The sequence below is a fragment of the Magnolia sinica genome, chromosome 3, assembly GCF_029962835.1.
Source record: "Magnolia sinica isolate HGM2019 chromosome 3, MsV1, whole genome shotgun sequence".
Lineage (NCBI taxonomy): Eukaryota > Viridiplantae > Streptophyta > Magnoliopsida > Magnoliales > Magnoliaceae > Magnolia > Magnolia sinica.
The window spans coordinates 20,481,213-20,503,631 of record NC_080575.1 but is presented as its reverse complement, the minus strand read 5'-3'; the positions used below and the strand labels follow the sequence as shown (position 1 = coordinate 20,503,631).

General features: G+C 38.7%; 1 protein-coding gene across 1 annotated transcript; it reads left to right on the top strand.

Annotated features, from left to right (window-relative positions):
• The first annotated feature begins 397 nt into the window (after nucleotides 1–397).
• Nucleotides 398–13,630, top strand: LOC131239668 (arsenate reductase 2.2). The gene is made up of 3 exons (XM_058237500.1): nucleotides 398–557; nucleotides 2,153–2,291; nucleotides 13,203–13,630. Exons 1-3 carry the CDS (start codon nucleotides 484–486, stop codon nucleotides 13,383–13,385), a joined length of 396 nt encoding a protein of 131 aa, XP_058093483.1. The 5' UTR covers nucleotides 398–483; the 3' UTR covers nucleotides 13,386–13,630.
• Nucleotides 13,631–22,419: the final 8,789 nt, after the last annotated feature.

Below are 22,419 nucleotides of genomic sequence, written 5' to 3'. Positions count from 1 at the left end.
ATAGTCCGGATTGAACGCCCACCATTAAAAACTTTCTAAGAGCCACAATTTTTGGATCAAGGTGGTATTTGTGTTTTCCCTTCGTTCAGGTATAAGCAGGTTAAATAGCAGATAGGCATTACGGTGGGCCTTAAGAAAAAATTTTAATGATGGCCATTCAATCAGCGCTGTTTCCTTATGGTGTAGTCCACCTGATATCGGATCTACCTTATTTTTGGGTCATTCTTTAAAATGAGCTGGAAAAAAATAGATGGACGGAATGGATAAAACACATACATCATGTTGGGCCCCAAACTACCGACCAGTACCGACATCGTGTAGAACGGGTCACTACCGAATCCGAATCCATCGAGGGACACAACCGTTTTGCGACGGTTTTCAAAATGGTGGTGAACTATCACAGGAGTTTCGCCGATATGCCCACCAATAAATAGAAAAAAAAAAAAAAAAAGGCAGAAAGAAGGAAAGAAAGAAAGACCAAGGATGGTATCTTACATGACGGCTTCTCAACTTGTAAGCCTTAACCGACATCCCAAACTGGCGGTTATCGATGTCAGGTGAGTGATTGAATTTGAAAATTTTCTTTTGGGGTGCGTTTGGATGCTCAATCAGGTGGAATTGTAGTTTATTCAATTCATTACTATATGGGAAACCTCCAAAATGGGTGTGACACAATTCTAATTCATGATTGCAATCAATTCTCTAATCTCAATTGGGTGCATTTCCAAATTGGATTCGACACAACGGCGTTTATGTTTTTTTTTTTTTTTTTTGGGTGCATTTGGATGCTCAATCAAGTTGAAATGCAATTCCGTTAAATTATCAATAGAGGAGAAGATCGAGTGGGGCAATTCTAATTCATGACGGCAACCAAGCCTCTAATTGCAATTGGGTGCACTTCGAATTGGATTTGTGATTTTTTCTTTTGGAGTACGTTTGGATGCTTAATCCAATTGAAATGCAATTCACTAATAGGGGAAAAGACTAAAGTGGGGGTGGCACAATTCTAATTCATGATGGAAACCAATCCTCTAATCTCAGTTGAGTGCATTTTAAATTGGAATCGAGTGGTCATGTTTGTGATTTTTTTTTTTTTTTTCTTTTGGGCTGTGTTTGGATGCTCAATCAAGTTGTATTGCAATTGCCTCAATTATCAATAGGGGAAAAGACCAAACTGGGGGTGGCACAATTCTAATTCATAGTGGCAACCAAGCCTCTAATTGCAATTGGGTGCACTTTAAATTGGATTTTGAGTGATAGGAGTTGATTTTTGTTTTTTGTTTGTTTTTTTTTTTTTTTTTTTTGGGATTTTTTGTTTGGGGTGTGTTCGGATGCTCAATAAATTGGATTACAATTTCTAGAGGTGGCTCAATAGTTAATTATGGACACCAAGCCTCTAATTGCAATTTGTTGCATTTCAAATTGGATTTGAGTGATAGTGTTTTGATTTGGGGGCTAGCAAATGCAGTTCACTCTGGTGTTTTGCTCATTGTATGGAATTGAATTCTCGCAATTCAGATCAGTTCGACATCCAAATGTGGCCTCGTGTTTTTGTGACCCACCCTTATTGATTTGCATACATCCATCGATTTCTGTGAGCAATTTCCATTTATGGAATTGGAAAAAGTACGATTGTAATTCACAAAATGGAACATGGTTGTTGGCAAGTCAATCAGGTGGGTGTAAATAGTGGCTCCCTATTGTTGTTAGGGAATTGATGCCTACGCCAGCCCTGATTGATTTGCATACAGCTGTTTCTATTTTGGAATTGAGAAGTACACTTTTACTATTTCCATTCCCTGAATGGAAAGCAGATGTAGGTAACTACAAAGAGTGGGAATTAATGGTGGCTCCTTTGTCATCATCGACATTATTATTATTTCATAGTGCGCACTGAGAGTCAGTCTGGCATGTAATTCCCCCCATCCATAAATTGCAAGTGCGAAGCTTATTGCTCTTCAAAATGGGATTGTATTCTCAATATGAAATATTTTATAGATTCCCGCCAACCATTTTACATGTTGGGATATTCATGAGCATGATTTCTTGGTGTCTCCTATGCTTGCTGAAGTTGTGTGATTATTATTATTATTGGCACCATCATGATCATGATCATCATCTTCATGGTCATTGTGGTATGTTTTTGATGCAGGGATGACGAGCGAAGCTACGATGCACACATAGCCGGTTCCCTTCACTATGCGAGTGAAACCTTCTCCGAAAAAATCCCTGAACTCTTACAACAAGTCAAGGGGAAGGACACTCTTGTTTTCCACTGTGCCCTAAGCCAGGTCCAGTCAGCTGCACTGCTTTGCTTCTCTATTTTGTTAAGATTTCTTTTATACTGTTTCCTTTTCTCAATCTCCTCCCTTTTCCTTACTTTGTTGTTGGTTGTGAGGAAGATTGTGGGTGGAGGAAAATATATGGTGGTAGATCAAGCAATTTTCCTAGCCCAACAAATTGGAAGTGTGGGACCCACCTTTTTTGTGATAGTTGAAAGGCTCCTGTAGTGTGCCCAGTGTGGATTGGAAATGCCCTAGAAGTCTCCTTTGCCATATGATCTTAATCGACCGGCAGAGCTGATGTTAAATACGGAATAGTGGTTATAGTTGCCCATTTATGAGCTACCAATCAGATTTCTAGGATGATTTGATATGGAAGATATTGATGCATGAGGCATCTTTGGATGTGGCCCACTAGATGAATGCCTTAGGCTACCAAAAGTGGGTCCCACCAATATCATTGCTAGGTCAAACAAAAATGCCATTTGGCATTATGATACTTCCTCATGGAGATCATACACTAATCAATTTACAAAGTTATCAAGTTGTTGAAGATCTGCATGAAACTTAGGCATCTCAACCTTCATGATGCAGGATATGTTAAGGGGGTAGTCCAATATTTGGGTTCTGGGTTAGATGAGGTTTAGGACCGGTCAAAAAAGAATGAAGAGAGATTTATGTGGTAGTTCGTAGTCAGTAGATCAGAAAGCTAAAGAAAAGACAAGAAGAAGAAGAAGAGGATAATGGGCTGAGTTTCACAGCTCAGACTAGAGTTTTTGGTGTCTCACCTTAGATTTTTAGTAGATTATTGGAGTCGCACCAATCAACCATAGATGTCTCACTTTTGAAAGGGGTTATTGGTCTCTTCACCAAGGAAGTAAGAAAGTGCTAGAAATTTTCATTCTCTTTCATTCATGCTTAGAGGAGAACTAGTACATGGCTTTTATAGAGTAGGAAACTTGCTAAAGAAGCTATATATGGTTATTAGTTAATCTAGAAAATCTACTACTTTATATTTTCTATGTAATCACTTCATCTTCCTATGGAACTTAGTTTCCAATGCCGCTTGTTTTTGGAAATCATCCTTCCTAAGTTCACATGCATCTTGCCCTTCTCAAGTTAACACCCTCTTTAATGACTTCCTTTCTTTAGTAATATTGGATAGTCCCTAGGTACTCAGGCTTGCAAGCAACCGCATTGGGTGGTTGATGTTCCTCGAGGTCAGCTTAAATCGATGTTAATCAACTGTTGAAATTGATGGGCAGCAATGGTCACCCTTTCCATTGACTAGGAAATTCTGATAACCACCATGTTATTTAAGCTAACTGGTCATCAAGCATATCCTCAATCTCGTTGTCATTCTGCTTAGGCATTGGTGTAGTCGAATGTTATGCTCTTCTATCCCTTTGTCCATTTGATGTCCAAAGTAAGCAGTAAGATCTTCATTGTTGAAGATGGGGCTGAATTGCCATGTCACCTTCCTTGAACTGGGAAAATCAATGACGAGCGTCAGCCTTTGTTTTGTATGTTTCTGTATTGAGAGCAATCTCCTTTAAAACCTTGTCCTAAATCTCATCAATGTACTTAGCAAATCCATAAGTGTCCTCACCTTTTCGAGTAGGAGTAGGTGACTGTTCTTTCGTAGGCTCTTTAAATTCTTTTCTTTCACGTGTCTTAAAAGCACAGATGATTCCATTCTCTGGACTGACCTCTTCAACTTCACTCAAGGTGAGCAGTTCTAGTGCTTCAGGGGTGGAATTCCATTGTAGGAATCAAAGTCTTTTTGTGACTAGTGTAGAGAAACGAGTAGGTATTGGTAATAACCATTGTTGTACACTTTTTTATTATCAAACAGCTGTGGTCTATCAAGCAAAATATGGCTAACTTCCACAGGGGCAATGTCACACTAAATGGAATCTTCACAACCTTTACTTAAGAAAAACTAACCAAGCAACAATGGCTTACAGGAACAAAAGAGTCGTTTACCATGAATCTTGCTTGGTTCATGGATTCTCTACCTTACGCATAAGCTTATCCACAAGCTCTTGCGACATGATGCTCATCCTACTGCCTGTTGATTATAATGGTACACAAGCAACGAAAGCATGACACACAGATATGAAAGATATTTGTTCAAAGTTCAAACACCAATCCTTCTTGTTTTCTTCTTTTGGGGCTGTTAATAGTGGCCTGACAACCCATCCTTCATTCAACCCTTCAACGCAATCATCATCTTTCGCTTCATAGACATCAGTAGCTTCCTCTTCTCCTTGCTTTTGTTTTGGCTCTTCTTCACCATGCTGTAAATTTTTTGTGGGGAAAACAAAGGCAAAGTGACACCCCAATTAGGAAAATCTGATGCTCTTTGGTTGCTGGTCAGATGAACCTTTAATTTGATATTTGGAAGGCCCATGTCACACTAGAATCTGGCACTAGAATACCGCCCGGCTTGAAACTCCAGATGCCTAGAAGACCTAATTTCAAGTACATGTCAATACTAACTGTGACCCGATACACTTCATCAAAGTTCCATTTGTGGGTGGCTGCAATTTTGTGTTGAATTTCCACAATAATTCCAGCATTGCATCTTGCCACCTTTTTCGCTTCCCGTCTCAAACCCGATTCCAAATTGGTTAACTCATGGAATCTTTGGTATGCACATCAACGGAATTTTTACCTTGTTTTAGGAAAAAATAACTTTGTGTACAACGTGTGTTTTTAGTCTGCAGGTAGAAATTGTTGCCCCATCTTGACCTCCATCTCATCCCATGTGTCGATGGGTGGTTGGTCTGATCTAAGAGTTGGTTGTCCACACAGTGCCACCACAAAAATGCTGGCCCCTTCCATTTTTCTTTTTTCCTTAAAAAAAAATAAAAATCAAACTTTCTCCTTTGCATCGAGTTCCAATAAAAAATAATCCACTGACAATAACAAACCAAGGAATGCTGTCAAATTCAGTTTTCCATAAAAATCAACAATGTTGAGGCCGACTTTCTTTTTAACGTTGGCAAAGGAGTCGTGTGGCCTGCATCTCCCTTAATTGAGGATCCTTTGGAAGTCCTTCATAAACTCCTCTTTAGCAGTCCCACATTACAATTGCCACATGTCTCACGACCCATATTCCTTGAAAATGACGCAGTTGATTGTCAGGTTGGCACTTGATCTTCTTTGCCTCCAACCTCCTCGCCACCACCTTCAACTCCATCAGATACCACCGAATTTTCTAGAATGTGAGAACTCTTTAGTGAAGTAGAGATTCTCTAAACTCGTCATGACAATGCCCAATCTTCCAGTAGATCCGCAGAACGCCTAATCTTCCAGTAGATGCGCAAAATTTTTTGACACCAAAAATTAATGCAAGACGGATTAAGGGGATGGTAAAAATTTAGGTTATGGGTTCGATGACACTTAGGATTGGTTGAACAAGAGTTAAGAGAGATTTATGTGGAGGTTGGTAGGCTAGAAAGTGAAAAGAAAAAAAAAATGAAAAAAGAAAAAGAAAAGAAAAGTAAAGAATAATAAAGAGGATAATGAACTGAGTCACAAAGCCCAAACTAAAGTTTTGGGTGTCTCACCTTAGACTTCTAGTTCATGATTGGAGTCGCCTTAGACTTCTAGTTCAGGATTGGAATCATGTTCTAGCCTTATATTCATTTCTCTACACTAGGAATTAGCTAGGATGTAAGAGAACTCACGAGAACGCAAAAAATTGGAATGGGAAAGGCACTAAATGAGAGACTACTACAACTTGATGAGTGAGTCCCAAATGAGGGGGACTTCCCTATACATAGGCCTTGGAAATCTCTAGGAGCATATATCAATGACAAGAAGGGTGCCCTGTGACTAAAGTATTACGTAATGTTATTAGCCGGTGCGTATACAATATAATTTTGGTGGTGCCTTATGACCAAGTTATTACATAAACGGTATGGGTCGATGGCCGACGCCTATGTGATATGGGACGCATTGCCCAATAGGGCCTTATAACAACTATATATATATATATATATATATATATATATATATATATATATATATATATATATATATAAATATATATATATATATAGTTGAAATCCACCCCATGAGATTTCCCCCAAAAAAAAAAGAAAAAAAAAAATTGTATTTTCTATTTTTCAGCAATTACCCATTGTTTCTGGGAGCCTACTTGAGTAGGCGTTAATATCGCCAATATTGCCAACGCCAAGCATTTATACTTCAAGTGAAACGACGATATTATCACGATATTGATACATAAGCAATATGGATATATCAGTGATATTATCGTCAATACTAGGAAATCTCATGTTTTCCAGCTGTTTCGGTATCGTCAGGGTGGCAATACCGATATTATCAGCATTACACCGTCACATATCCAAAACCAAAAAGAGGATACATATTTGGGATCCTTGTTGGTTTTTTATGATTTTACCAATAATTTGAGATTTCCACCCATATATATGTATATATGTATGTATGTGTTTATAGATGGATGGATAGTTGGATGGATGATGTCTTCCTCTTAAACACATGCATGCTTATAAATATAAGCATGCATGTGTTTATAGATGGATGGATAGTTGGATGGTTGAATGGGTGGATGATGGATCATGTATGTTGTATGTAAGTATGTATTTATGCATGGATGGATAAATTGATGGATGTATGTTAGCATCTCCTGAAGTGTCATTGCAAAATTCCACCTTTTTCTCCACGTTTCCCTCAATTAGCGAAACATTTCCAGGTAGCGATGATATTATCAGCGGTATCAATACATGTTTCCATATCCTTGATCAGCGAAACATGCAGTGATACTGACATTATGAACACTGCTGCAATGGGCAATTCGTTGGTAAGAATGCTATCTATCGGGCAGTGTCAGCTTGACCAGCTGAAAGTCAACCAAAAATGTGTCCTAATTGAACACAAATCAAGCATGACTTGGTCAATTAGGGCCTATACATATAGATACAACAAAAGAATATGGAAATATGCAAATAATAATAGTAAATAAATAAATAAAAAGAAAAGAAAAGATACTTTACCTTTGTTATGATATTTACCAAAAATGGTCCACTCTGCTTTATATTCAATGCCATAGTATATAGTTCTATGTGGTTATTTGATGATTAAGGACTCCTCCCTTTAAAGCTTGTGATGGACAATGTTGTCAAAATCATTATCATATCGCAAATCGTTATAGGGGTTGAATCGCAACGAATTGCAATTCATATTATAAATCGTAAGATTTTTTATGATCTTAAAAATATGAAAAATATAAATAAATCAGAAAAATTTTAAAAACTCAGCAGTCATCCTTTTGCCATTAATATGCACCAAGTAATACCATGTCCTGATAGTATTAATGGATTCTTATCTTTAAGTCTTTCAAGAAATTTTCCTTAAAACATACAAGGATCCTTTAATAATTTATGTTCTTGTTAACTTTCTTGAATGTAGGATCACATTGGAAGAGCAACATTTGATTCTGTAGACTGATGAAAAAAGATCTTTTGATTTCTAACCATCCTTCCACAATAACATATAAGTTAACATGATTGTAACCATCCATAAGAACATTCCATATTAGTCATACATCAATTTGGTGTTTTGACCAGTTAAGATGTAAGAAATCATTTTAAAAAAAGAGCTCTATGATTTAACGTTGAAGAGAATATATATAATTTAATCTCTTATAAAGAGCAAAATAAAATAATTTACCTTTTCTAAACAATTCTTTTTTCTTTTGAAAGTTTTTTTTTTTCCCTAAATAATTCTTAAAGCCCCCACCAATTCAAAAACATAAAATGAAAGCCAAGTGAAGCTTAAAATAGAAGAGAAAAAGTATAATTCGAATCATAAATCAGGGTTTGAATTGTAAATCGTAGGATTCAAAATTTTTTTTAAAAAATATTTATTTAAAAAGCGATTCAAATCACTTTGCTTAAGATTCGACTCAAATCATAAATCGTAGGATTTTGTCAACATTGGTGATGGATTAATTTATGGTTGTTATGGTCCATTTGTATTCATGTGGTGTGATGCTCTAGATCTATACTCTAGTGGTCTGATGCCCTAGATTTATTATCTGCTTATTTCATTTTCTGTCTTCTATCTCCTATAAATCCCAAAAGTGGTTCCTTGAATTCAAGTTCCACACAGTAGGGCTCATTTGGGAGCTTGTAAATGGAGGTAAATGGCAAATGGAATTGGAGGTAAATGAATTGGGAGTAAATGGCTTAACTCAGTTGTGTTTGTATGGGAGTAAATGAAATGCATTTGAAATCCAAATATTCCGTTTGGATGGGGGTAAATGGGAGGAATTGAAATGCATTGGAAATTTTCAATATATTCAAAAGAACATGTGATATCCTAAATTAGCTTTAACATCTCAAATTAGTGTACATATGTGATATTTAACAAAATGATTGTAAAAAGCCCATTGAAATATATACTTTAGCCAAAAATGAGAAAATTTTGAGCCTCGAGTGGGTCACAAACGTAAGGATCACAAGCAAGCAACTTGCCAACGCATTTTAACTGTCCATTTAGATGGCCAACCCTTGGATGGTTTGGATCATTCTATTGGTGTGATTTTAGTGATGTAGCAGGTAATTGAATTGTTTTGGAGTATCATTAACATGCCATGTGCAAGGCGGACATGTGCGTAGCACCACCTTTGTTTACTTGTGTGACTCTCTAAGGGAGGTCAAAAAGGCATTTCACCCCATTTAGTTCCAAATCCTTTCTTCTATAGAGGATTTCATTTACATACCCATTTACTCCCATTTCATTTCGTTTACATGCATTTACTTCCATACAAACACACCTTAAAAAGCTGGCATGTAAATCCATATTCTAATTATTTTCCAGTTTGGGCCCAATTCCTATTCCTTGCTACATTGGCAAGTGGTAGCTGGAGTATTTTTCATCTCATAGGATTCCAGAATCCACTTGATATTTCTAGAATCTTCTAGATAACTTTCAAATGTAATCTAGCAGGATCTAGAATCCTCGAAGATGTGAATTCTAATATCGTAGATTTAGGAGATTTCTAGAGTAGATTTAGGAGATATCTTGAATCCCCCAAGATATTCTAGGAATCTCCTCGATAGATTTCAGAAGTTTGTAAGTGCCATCTCATGTACCCATTCTAATAAAGCAATGCATTTTCTTCTTTTCTTTCTCTCGTTTCTCTTTTTAATATCAGTGACCATTTATTTGAACATGGTATTAGAGCGGGGTTGCAGGTTACATCATCACTCCTTCACCTTCCTCATCTCCCTGCCATCATCTCAATACCACTGTATCACACATTCATTAATTGGTGGATTAACAGGTATCAATTGTTAGGTATTATTTGAAGATGGTATGATAGCAGAACTGATGAATATATAAATGGTCAGGTATATAGCTATGAACATTTCAAAAATAAAAAATAAAAAGCTATGAACACATTGATCATACACCAACATTCTGAGCTGGCAGTTCATGATGTATGGGAAAAACGGAAGCTGCTACAGCAAATTAGGTCAGGGATGATTCAAAAAATCTACACGCACAAAGTTGTGGAATCTAACGGCGATCAACCGATCTGACGAGTAGGCCTTCATCATCAACTCCTGCTAAAGCTGAAAATGGTTATATGAGATACAAGCAGGCAATATCTCTGGATGTATACAGCTGTTCAAGACGAGGTCGAGTTTCTAACCAATCAAGAGGGAATTATGAAGTGCAAAAATAGGCCACGATAAATCGGATGAACTGTAAAATCTAACTGATGGTTCCTACTCTTGATTGGGAATTAGATCTTCGTTAATAGCTGTTAGGTCTAGTGTTTTTTTTTTTTTAATCCTATAAGACACCTTACATTTAGGTGGGCCCCCATAAGGTTACACGTGAAGAAGAATTGCAGCATTTTGTTTGGGATCTAGTAATAGGGTTACCATATATTTTTAGAAGGATTTAGGGGCCTTTTATACAAACAATTCTTGCGGTTAATTGTTAGTGATTTGGGTATTGGTCCTATGACTAAAACTATTTGCCTTCTAAGGCTTGCGATTGGTTGTTAATAAGGTCCCACATGTTTATTAGTTGGGATTTTAAGGAAGTGCCTGATTTAGTAGATTTCGGGCTGGTTTATTGGTGATGTTAGGATTCTTTTGGTTGCTTTGGTGAGAGTTCCTAGTTATCATTAGGTTATTTAGTGGTTCTTTATTTTTTGGTAACTAGGTGTCTTAAGATAATTTAAGAGAGATTAATGAGAGCGAGATAAAATAGCGGATGAAAGAAAAGCTTTCTTTGCGTTTTTATCCTACCGATGCATCTAGTTTCTCTCTCTCTCTCTCTCTCTATATATATATATATATATATATCCTATTGATTGATTTACATTAGATGTAGGGCCAGGGGTGGCCCCACTTGGTTGCAGGGCCATGTTTGAGCCAGAGCTATTGATTTTGGGGACCATAAATTAATCGGATGACTTAAATAGTGGTCCGATTGTCCCACAGTGCCCACATGACCAATCAAACAATTCTAATCACAAAATGCTGGACTCACTTTATCTTTTTGTCTTATGGCTAAGACTCTTGGTTGATAAGTTTCATATTTCAACTCCAATTAGTGGAGATCTTTATTCTAAAACCTTGTTTAGCAAGTAACAATTGGAGTCATGTCCAAGTTGGGAAAACAAAGTATGATGGTCTATATTTACTAGACCATTATAGTATAGAGATACATGATTAGTTTGACAATAACAAGACTCTTCTTCTAAACCTATGATTGCTTAATTTTGTGGGTTGGGATGCCGTAGATCTATATTTTCCAATGGTGTGATGCCTTAGATTTATTGTTTTGCCTAGTTCTTTTCTAACTTACAACTTTAATTCCTATATTTTTTTAATGATGAATATGAGCGAATAGTATAGAGATACATGGTTAGTTTTAATAAGACTCTTCTTCTAAACCTATGATTGCTTAATTTTGTGGGGTGTGATGCCGTAGATCTATATTTTCCAATGGTGTGATGTCTTAGATTTACTGTTTTGCCTAGTTCTTTTTTAACTTACAACTTTAATTCCTATATTTTTTTAATGATGAATACGAGCGAATTCTTGCAATGGAGATCTACAATTTCCGAAGTAGGTATGAACAATCTATTATTTGTTTTCTCTCAATTTGGATTCAATCTCACAATGCATGGGCATTTTCACACCGGGCTTGAGTGGGGTTGCCTATGGGATGCAAGGGCACACTCGGGGTGGGTGGCCCGTGTGAGACGCGTGGTTCATGTGAGGCAGTACCCATGTGATTTGGGGCTCACGTGGGGTTCGGCCGAGGTCCTAACCCATGAGATGTGGGCCCTGGGCTATGAGATGAAGGGATTAATTCGTCATGCTCTATCAGTTCGAGCTTTTAAAGCAAGTGGCTAATTGTCCTGCATCAAAGTGGTGTCAGAGCGAGAGGTCGCGTGTTCGAGACTCCTCACCGGGGGTGATTAATGTAGGGGCATTTTCACACCGGGCTCGAAAGGGGTTGCCTGTGGGATGCAGGGGCACACTCGGGGTGGGCGGCCCGTGTGAGGAGGTACCCATGTGATTTGGGGCCCACGAGGGTTCGACCAAGGTTCTAACCCATGAGATGTGGGGCCTGGGCTATGAGATAAAGGGATTAATTTGTCATGTTCTATCAGTTCGAGCTTTTAGAGCAAGTGGCTATTTGTCCTGCATCAAAATGGTACCAAAGCGAGAGGTCTCGTGTTCGAGACTCCTCAACGGGGGTGATTAATGCATGGGCATTTTCACACCGGGCTCGAGTGGCGTTACTTGTGGGATGCAGGGGCACACTCAGGGTGGGCGGCCCGTGTGAGGCGGGTGGCTCGTGTGAGGTGGTACCCATGTGATTTGGGGCCCACAAGGGAGGTTCGACCGAGGTCTTAACCCATAAGATGTGGGGCCTGGGCTATGAGATAAAGGGATTAATTCGTCATGCTCTATCAGTTCAAGCTTTTAGAGCAAGTGGCTAATTGTCCTGCACTGCATCATCTCATCTTCATCCTGCATCAATTTGGTATCATAGCTTCACTACACATTCTCCGAGGTCACTAACATTAGGATCAAATTTCGGGTTTGTGGCTCCTACTACTGGTGGTGTGACTCTACCTGAAATTCCATGTTTGACTTCACTTCAAACCTGACACATCAGGTCAGGTGTCAAGTTTTGTTGCTTCAATTCTTCCGTCTTACATCATGTTTTCTCATTTGTGTTGTACTAGGCCCATCTACACCTATACACAAGTCACGTGTGCTGCATCATGTTTTCTCACATTTGGCAACCTGGCTTTTGCCCAGAAGATTTCAAATCCTTATTTTGAACCTTTTTTTTTTTTTTTGTTTTCTTGGAATGAAAAATGGTTCAAAAGAAAAAAATCTGGCTCGCAAATTGTTGGATTTGCAATCCTCCCCAATGGTTGAGTTTTTATAGAAAGGGGAGAGTTGCAGCTTGAAAATTGAGGTTGCTAAATGCAGTTTCTGGATTCCACAGATTGAAAATCCAGGTTGCTTGACACAACTGACAGATTGAAAATCTAAGAGATTCAGAAATTCTGGATTTGGATTCTGAAGTAAAAATCTGAATCTAAGCTGCCAAATGACCGCTAGATATTGTTCCAAAGTTCTCCCCTGCCCATTGGTGGTGGGTAGGAATATGCTCATTCAAATTGGGATTCTGAGAATTGAGCTGGAATCCCATTTCACATGCAATGGGGAATCATGCACCAATGGACAGTGGTAGATCTTGTCATACAACCTCATATCTGCTGATAGGAGTACCGCACCGGAGATGTAATGAGCTTGTGACAATTCACTTGCATGCTTATCATTCACGTTGACAACATCAAAAAAAATGGTGATTTTGTAGGTCCGGGGCCCATCATGTGCACGCATGTTTGCAGACTATCTCTCAGGAATGAAGGAGGATGCAGGGATAAAGAAAGTGGTGGTTTTGGAACGCGGATTTAATGGATGGGAAGCTTCTGGGAGGCCCGTTTGTCGCTGTACTAACATCCCTTGTAAAGGCAGCAGTTCAAAGGCAGCAGTCTAACATGGATCCTATTCAACAAGAAGCAAATGAAGAAGAAAGCATCCTACTACACTATTAATAGCCAAACAGCAAAGTATATCTGGCTCTGGTGTTGCATCTCCAAACTAAAATGGTGACACTCGCATGCACCCAGGTGCTTGTAATACATACCGATTTGTTATCTGCCTTCTTGCATGTTTGGATATAACATGAACTGTTTGTAGGTAGAATGATTTTCTTGCAAAATGATATTGTGTTTCTTTTAAGTGGTCGATACGGGCTAAACTGTTGTTTTGGGGCAGAAAACCAGTAAGCCACCCATGTGGGCCGACCCAGATTGCATGACACCCCACCATGCGTTTGGATGCATGCCAAATTGTATTGAAATGGTGGTTTGCTGGCCACTGCCACACTTACCTCTACATGCTGATAAATGTGCCTATTGGTCATGCGTGAATGGCATATAATCCGTGCATCTGGCGGGGAGCCCACCGTGTCATCTGGTCCTTGCTCCAGTAGCAGGGAAGAGTGCCCGATCCTTTTCGAAGGGGATCTACCTCCTAGTGTGGAAGACACGTAATGGTTTATGAGAATCATTCTTTGCATTATTATTTGATAACAAGTAAATATATAGAAAAGCCTAGGATCTATTTACGATTCAGATTATCCCAAAGATAGGATCCATTCATGATTCGGATATCCCCTATCATATGATCAATTCCTTTGCAACTGAGAATTTATTTTAATTAATTAATTAATTATTATTATTATTATTATTGGATTCTATTATTTTACCTCCCTTAAAAGAACCTTGCCCTCAAGGTTTGATCTCCCTTGGGTCGCTTTGTCCTTGGATCTCCGCTTCAACATCAGCATCTAGTAGGAAGAATTGTTGCAACTTGCAGCAGTGACCTAGGCCAACTTTTCATCACAGTGGCTACATGGGCACTTTACTTTGGTGTGCCTGCATGTCTGGCCATGACTTTTATTATTATTATTATTATTATTATTAAGTGAATGACTCTTACTTTGGGTATCATTGGAGTAGTGTTCAGCACAAGGAATTCCATATCGGTAACAGTGGCCGTAAGGGTCACCACCGTTACCGATACGGGTATTGGTAGTAACCGCCAATATGGGGAGCATAACGACCTTTACGACCCCCATAACGGTTCAAAAAAATTTTGCCCAAAAAAAAACTGACAAAAAATATCTTGAAAATCTATAATAATGTAAATATCCTAAATCTGTATTCATTTTTTGTTTTGAAAATGCTTATGGTAGCATAATAGTCCACTCTTAAGTGAGAGTGTTGTATTGGATTGTCTAGTGAATTTATGAACTTAGTTATGTCTCTAATATTTACACATTACAACCAAGCATTAGAATTAGAATCGGAAAAAAAAATAAAAAAAATGCATATATACCTCTCTTTTCAATTTTTTGAAAAAAAAAAAAAACCATTGGAGCTTCTATTTGCCCAAATCACTTCAATCTACTATTTTTATCTTAAAAACTGTAGTACGAGTAGTCAAAATCTACTGTATAATGATGTAGGAAAGTTTTTGGAATAAGAAAAGTGAAAAAATGAGAAAAAATAAATTTACATAAAAAAAGACATTTTTCGACTGATACGGGGGTAACGGTCATTATGCCCCGTAACGGCCGATACAGTTCCAAAAAATCAACTACCCTGTTTTACCCCCGTATCGCGTAGCAGTCACAACCATTACCTGTACGTATCGGCCTTTACGGCCGTATCATAACGGATACGGAACACTTCGGTTCGGTGTTAGTTGGCTCTCCTCTCCGTGATGAAGCTGTTGGAGTTTTTCTTCCTGTATGCACATTGGCTTGATTGAAGTCACCACAGTGGTGAGCTGGGACATTAAAATTTGGCTCAGTCTCTTTCTTTAGCTCTCTAAAGAAGCAACCCACAAGTACCTTTTATATCCATCTTTCAACTCGATTTGCTAGCTGCTTGAAATTAGTTTGGTAGTCATGAATGGTTCTCGTCTATTGCAATTTTGAGAGTGTGGAATCAAAATCTTCATATTCAATTTGGTCTAGAATGGATGCATAAGGCTTTTATGAAATCAGCCCATATCAAGGTCACTTGCGTTTTCTCGTACCATTGATATGACAACACAGCATCATCTCCTTCCAAATGGAATAATGCTAATAAAATCTTTTGATCTTTCGACGTTAGCATCTCCTTCCAAATGGAAGGATGCTAATAAAATCTTTTGATCTTTCTATGTATTCTCAAGGTTGAAAATTTGCTTAGAACAATAAAACAAACTATTCAGATCTTGACCACCAAACTCTAAAAAGTTGATGCACGTGTACGTTGCTTGGATGGGTATCACACTATATTTATTAGGCTACCGTCAGATCTACTTAACCCGTTCTTTGCATTTCGATCATTGGTCTGATCTCCTGCATCCTTGATCAAGTGATAGTTACTATATCCATGTAAATTATTCTCCTATCTCTATGAATATGAAAGAATTATTCCATTATTGATCATTATAATAATGAAATCAATGGTCCAAAGTCAAAATGTGATTCCGATCGATGCTATTAATGAACCAACCCAATTAATACACTTGTTAAAGGTTCTTATATGATTTTTACTTAGAATTGGAAAGCATTAATCACAATAAAGATACAAAGTTACTTCCTTAAAAGTTTCAAAAGAACATATTAATATAACATTCAGTTGTATTAATAAAAATACACAGTTACTCCCTTAAAATTTCAAAAGAATGCACTAATATAAAATTCACTTGTATCGAGCCTCATGGCAGACAAGGCATCTTTGGTCTTATGCAACAATCAGAAATGTTGTAGCACTTGCTCTTTCAAATTTTCAACCTTGGCCTCTGTCGACTCAATTTGCTAAGCTTACATTGGTAAGTTTGGGCATTCCCAAGATTAATGCTTTAATACAGGTTGATATGATCCTTTTACTCCACGAGCAGATGAGTGCTTTTCATCCTCTTTGAAGGGGATTTACCTCTTACTACACAAGACATTCAGTGATGATAATCAATCTCTGCTTTATTATTTGATAACAACTAAATATAAAGAAAAAACCTTTGATCTATTTAAGATTTGGATTATCTCAAATATAGGATTTATTTTAATTAATTAATTATTTTATTTTATTTTATTCTTGAATCCTATTCCTTGCAGAACCCATGGCAAAAAATTCAGGCCTGTTAGCTATTGGGTAGGCAAGAACAAACTAAAGCAATGGATGGTCTAAGGGAAACCATGGATGGTAGACCATTCATTGTTTTTAGCTCATGTCTGGCCTACTTAATAGCTGACACAGCTTGTGTTTTTTTTTTTTCAGATGATCTAAACCATTGATGGAACCTGATACATGCATCTATTTCTACATGTGCATAACCAAATTGTAATTTCCATCCTTAGCATTCATATCTCATCTGGGTTCCTAACTGAAATAACATTATTTCAAGTTGGACAAGATATGAATATTGTTATAACTCAAATCTGGTTGGGTGGGTACCACACCTGTAGACGTCCAGATACCTGCACCTAGTAGTATGTTAAGGGCAAAGGGGCGCTGCCTGTTTGGGTTGTGGCCAGGGACCATCCGATGCCTAAGTCAGGTGAGTTGAATTAAAGTAGAAATGGGACTCGAGGTAGTGTTTTTGGTGCTTACCTCTTTTATGAAGACTAGTTGCTGTTTATATAGGACATCCGAGAATATTGGAGTTTCTGAATCCTCCTCGATTACACTAGAGGATCCCTGATTATACGGGATCCTTATCCTTCATTTACTGGAGATATATGCGGCTGGGATCGGATCGGATTCCGGATTTCTCGTACCGCCCCTAGCGGTGGCCGAGCTTGTCAGCTTGGGATGTCGGGTGAGCTCAGAGCTCTGAACCCGAGCACCTCTCCCACGGGCCCTTCCCGTATAGTAGATGGGTCAGTCCGACCGAGGTGAGTCCTTTCTACCGAGTCTTCTAACATCTCAGCTCGACAACTAATCCAAGCTACGGGAAACTACTCGTCCCCCGCTGGTGACCTCTATGCTCGGACCTTGGCAATCCGCAGCTCAAAGGGTCAGTAGATAATTGTTGCTCTTCCTGCGTGAGGGACTAGCTTGGTTTTCCCCACAATAAATATCATTGCAATTGGAGGTCTAAAAACTCACTGAGTCACTTGAAACTCCACCTGGTCAACTCAACTCAACTGAATTTGAGTGGACTTCGATGGGATCTATGATCCTTTTTAATATTTTAAAAAAAACGATAAATATCTAAGAGGGGTTTATTACTGATAACCCCTCTCTAGTTTATAAAGGGACCCAAAACAAATTCAACTGCTTTAAAAAAAAAAAAGAAAAAGAAAAAGAAAAAAAAAAAAACTGCTAAAAAGGGAGCCCAAAATGGGCGGACGGGATCTTCCAATTTGGAAAATTGTTTGAGCTACGTCCATCTATGGTGAGGCCCAGCAGATCGATAGCAACTAGGTACTGGGCCTCAAAGAGTAATCATATGGTCCTCTTGGATATGATCTCCCTTAGTTTTTCAAGGTGATCCAGACTGTTAATCTGATGCATGTCACTGTGGATGAATCATCCCTACAAAATGATGGCATGGAAATGAAATCAAGTAACTGTCCAGGGTCATTTGGGAAAGGACAATAAATGGGTGGCTAGGATCCTCCAAAAATTTTGAACACACCCCCACTATTTCATAACCATTCCAAAAATAAATAAATCTCCATTGCAAGACGTGTGAATGAAAAGCTTCAAGTAGGCACCTCACATTGATGAATTATATGGTACGGATAAGCGGGCCATGGTTCGGTAACCAGATTGGTCTGTTATGTATGCCTAGAGGTGGGCATCGAGCCGAGTCGAGTCGAGTCGAGATCGGCCAAGCTTGGCTTGGCTTGTCCATGATGTACTCGAGTTCGAGCTCGAGCTCAAGCTTGGCCTCGAGCTCAACATTGAAGCTTGGCTTGTTTGCCAAAGTTGTCGAGTCGAGTTCGAGTCGAACTAGTGGTTCGAGTCGAGTCGAGTTTACCTTGAGTCGAGCTCAAGCTTGTTGGGTGAGAGAGTACTGGATTTTGTTCTTGATCCTCCTCCATTGATGAAAAATTCAAAAATCTTAAGAGAATCAAAGCAAAACCCGATGAAAAAACCAAACAAAGCTTCGAACGGATGAGGAAACCCGTAAGAATCGATCTGTTCTTGATCTTCTTCCACCAGCAGAAATTCAAGTACTAGAAAAGAAATAGAGCAGAACACAGATTAGAAATCCAAGTAAAGAGCTCTAGCTAATCAGATCATTGGATTTCCTTGAAGCTCTAATAAATCTGAGAAGAACCCATCTCGAATTTCTTAGGTTTCTCGCCTAAGAAGTAGATCTCAAGAGATTGAAATCATACTATTATGGAGTTGAAATGAAAACTGGTGGTGGTGGTCGGGGCGGGCGTGTGGCTGGCAGTGGGCAGAGAAAGAGAAGAAAGGGAAAGGGAAGGGGGTGCGTGCGGTCGAGTAGAGACTCTAGGGTTTGTTTTTTGATTTTTAATTTTTAAGTTTAAACTTAAAACTTATATATATATATATATATATATATATATATATATATATAAAATATAATATAATATAATATAATATTTAATATATTTATTAATCGAGTCGAGTCGAGCTCAAGTTCGAGCTTCGAGTCGAGTTGAGTTGAAATGCCCCCTGGTCAAACTTGGCTTGAACTCAACTCGAGCTTCAAATAATTAGCTTGGCTCGGCTCGAATTGGCCATTCAAACTGAGTCAATCCGAGCTGCCTCGAGCCAAGTCAAGCGAGCTTTTCGAGCTAGCTTGACTCGTGAACAGCCCTATGTATGCCCCAAGGTGGATGTACTGTATGATTCAAAAGTTTCCTTAATAGGATAATCACAATCTTTCAATTGGAGGCATACAGATGAACGGTTGAAAAGAGATATACAACAAGAGCCCCATTTTCACATGAAGAAGTTCCAAGTAGGGGTAGAACTGGGCACGGAACGACTCAACTCGGCTAACTCGACCCATTCAGACCCGACTCGAGCCGAACCAAATGGGTGAGTCAGTCCGAACCGAGAGTAGGCTTCATCTAATCCAAACTCAAACTGAGTCGAGTCTGAGGTACCCAGTAACTCGACTCGACTCGACTCAACCCGAAACTCGATCCAGTTAGACTCGACTCGATCTGAAACCCGACTCGACTCGGGTTTAAGTATATTAAAAAAATAAAAAAAGAAACTAATTTCTAACTATCTCTAACCCTACCCACCTCACCCGATCCCAAACTCCCTCCCTCCCTCATCTTCCTCTTCCAAGCCCGGTAGCCACCCACCACCACCACCTCTCTCTCTCTCTCTCTCTCTCTCTCTCTCTCTCTCTCTCTCTCTCCAAGTCGGTGCCAACTCGACCCGACTCATTACTTCTATCCGAGTCGAACTCGGTTTGGATCAGTTCAAGCCATACCGGGACTCGAATTGGGTCAGGCATGCTGGACTTGGTACCCAGTCAGATCGAGTTCGGGTCAGAACTATTTCAAAACCATATCAAGTCGGGTCAGCCCTAACTCGGTCCTACTCGACTCGATGCCCAGCTAGGGGTTATATGTGATACACGTCTGCGTATGCAGCTTTATACGCAGGCACTCAGAAATTGTACACGTGGCTTACATTAACTCAATTAAACCGGCTAAATTGTGAAGCCACTAATAGCTGAGAAACAGTACCAAGATCAGATTGGTTAGACCATCCTAACATCTGATTCGTGGACACTAGTTTGTGGAAAATAGGATCCATTGGATATTTTCATTTTCGACCGTCCAATAAATGTTCACCAATCTGATAGTCAAATAATCAAATAACCGTAATTCTCAGTTCATAATACATCAAAACCAGGAAATATAATTTGTACAGTTCTTTAATTTGACTACTCTTATGCCAAGTATGCAATTTCTAAGTGCCTGTGTATCATCCACCACACTCTGCTAGAGCATCAATGTTTTCTTGTCCTAATACGGGCCCTTGGGATCATCCAGTACGTAAGATTTTTTTAGACATTCTAGATTCTCCAAGGAACTGAACCAATGGTTTGAATTAGCCAATCATATGGCTCCACTTGTCTAATTTAAAACCGCGCATACTGATAAAAGGTGGACCACACATACTATAAATCCTCTCTTGAAATCGCATCATGGTCGGCCTGTCACATCGTAACGTTGGTTGATAGTTACTGTGTCCGGGTCCAAACAGAGAACAATGGTTTCAATTATTTCCAAGATAAGCCTTTGATACTCTGTCGGGGTATGAATATCAATACACGGCCATGCCATAACTATCTGCTGGGCCAATTCAAACGGTTCAAATAATAGATACCACTCTAGATGGATCATAACATAAAAATCGCATTGAAAGATACTATAACCGTTCGACTGATGGCTGACAATTGGACGGTTCTATAAAATAATTGATGGTTCAAAATTCAACTAACATATTTCTACTCGATGGGATCATAGCTATACATGTAAGACATCATCAACATCATCATTGGAGCCTTATCCAGGCTAAGTGGGTTCGGCTTCAGAATCATGTTCTACCATTCTACTCTATCATTAAGTGGGTTCGGCTTCGGAATCATGTCTACCATTCCACTCTATCATGGACCATATCGTCACTTATACTAAGTCATTTGTAATCGGGACTGTAGCTTGGGTTTGGGTTAACCTGGATCCATCTGGCCCAATCCGAGGGTTATCCCCTCGGGTTGGATCCAGTTTGAAAAACACCATCCCGAATTGAATTCTATGTTAGGTTTGGATTGAGTAAATGTTAGGTGGGTTGTCAATAATCTCGTGTTTGTGGGTTGGGTTTGCTCTAGCTAGGTTGGGTTCTTTTGATGTCGGGTTAGGGTCAATTTGGAAGTATCTAGTATTAGTGCACTAACATATACATTTTGTTTATCAATCACGTGAGTTTGTATGTTATATAGTCGGTTGAGTCTTTGGAAGCTGAAGACAAAATACATAAGAGGACGTAAAACATTAAGGAGAAAAGAACAGGTACATGAGGAGCCTTGGTGACCCTAACCCTTTACATGATCATAAACTTAATAAGTAAACCATTAGTGATAATCCTTTAGCCTTAGAAGACCAATAAAACATGATAAGTAAGGCTTTAGTAGGTGCAACATTTCAGCCCAAAATAACAGTTTTCGAGTAAAGCTCGATCCCATTAAGCAATTCTTGATTGGTCTCGAGTGATCTAGTTCGATCGATTGAAGGTCGCCAAAAACATCTAGTAACAAATTCACTAAAAAGCTGAATTTTCTCGATCCATCAAAGGACTCTTTAATCGCATCGAAGGGGAGTTCGATCGATCGAGAGAGCCATTTTCTGCCTTTTTTTTAAACCATTAGAACTCGGTTCCTTTATATAGGGCATTCGGTTCTTGGGTATATGGGGGGGTACAAATAGAGACTGTTTTTTTTTACTCATGCCGCACATTTTAGACCTCAATGTAAAGAGTTTCATGTCAATCTTCTTGTGATTCTTCACTCTAATGAGCATTCCAATCTCTTTTTTGAAGATATCAATGAACCTTCACTTTTCTAGAGATTAAACACTATGCATATAGTTAAATCCTTGTCTAAATTTTCTAGATGACTCTTCTCGGTAAATCCCCTATGAATTACAATCTTCTCATGTGTTGTAGGAGATTCACCCAACTTCTCTCACATTGGTCACCTCTTTGGCACATCATATGCAAGGCAAACGACCATATGGGATAAAGCATTAGCAAGCATCGGCATCAAACATCGGAAGAGGAATTGAGGAGCAGATTCAAGAACGAGAGAGTTTTAAGAAGCAACTCATCTAATCATGCATATCATGCTATGCATTTGTGGGTTGCGTTACAGGTGAACCATTGTGTATGATTGGTTATTGTGTCATGGTTAAAGTGTTATAGTTGTTATTGATCTTGGGTAATACATTTGCATATCATGCCATCCATGCA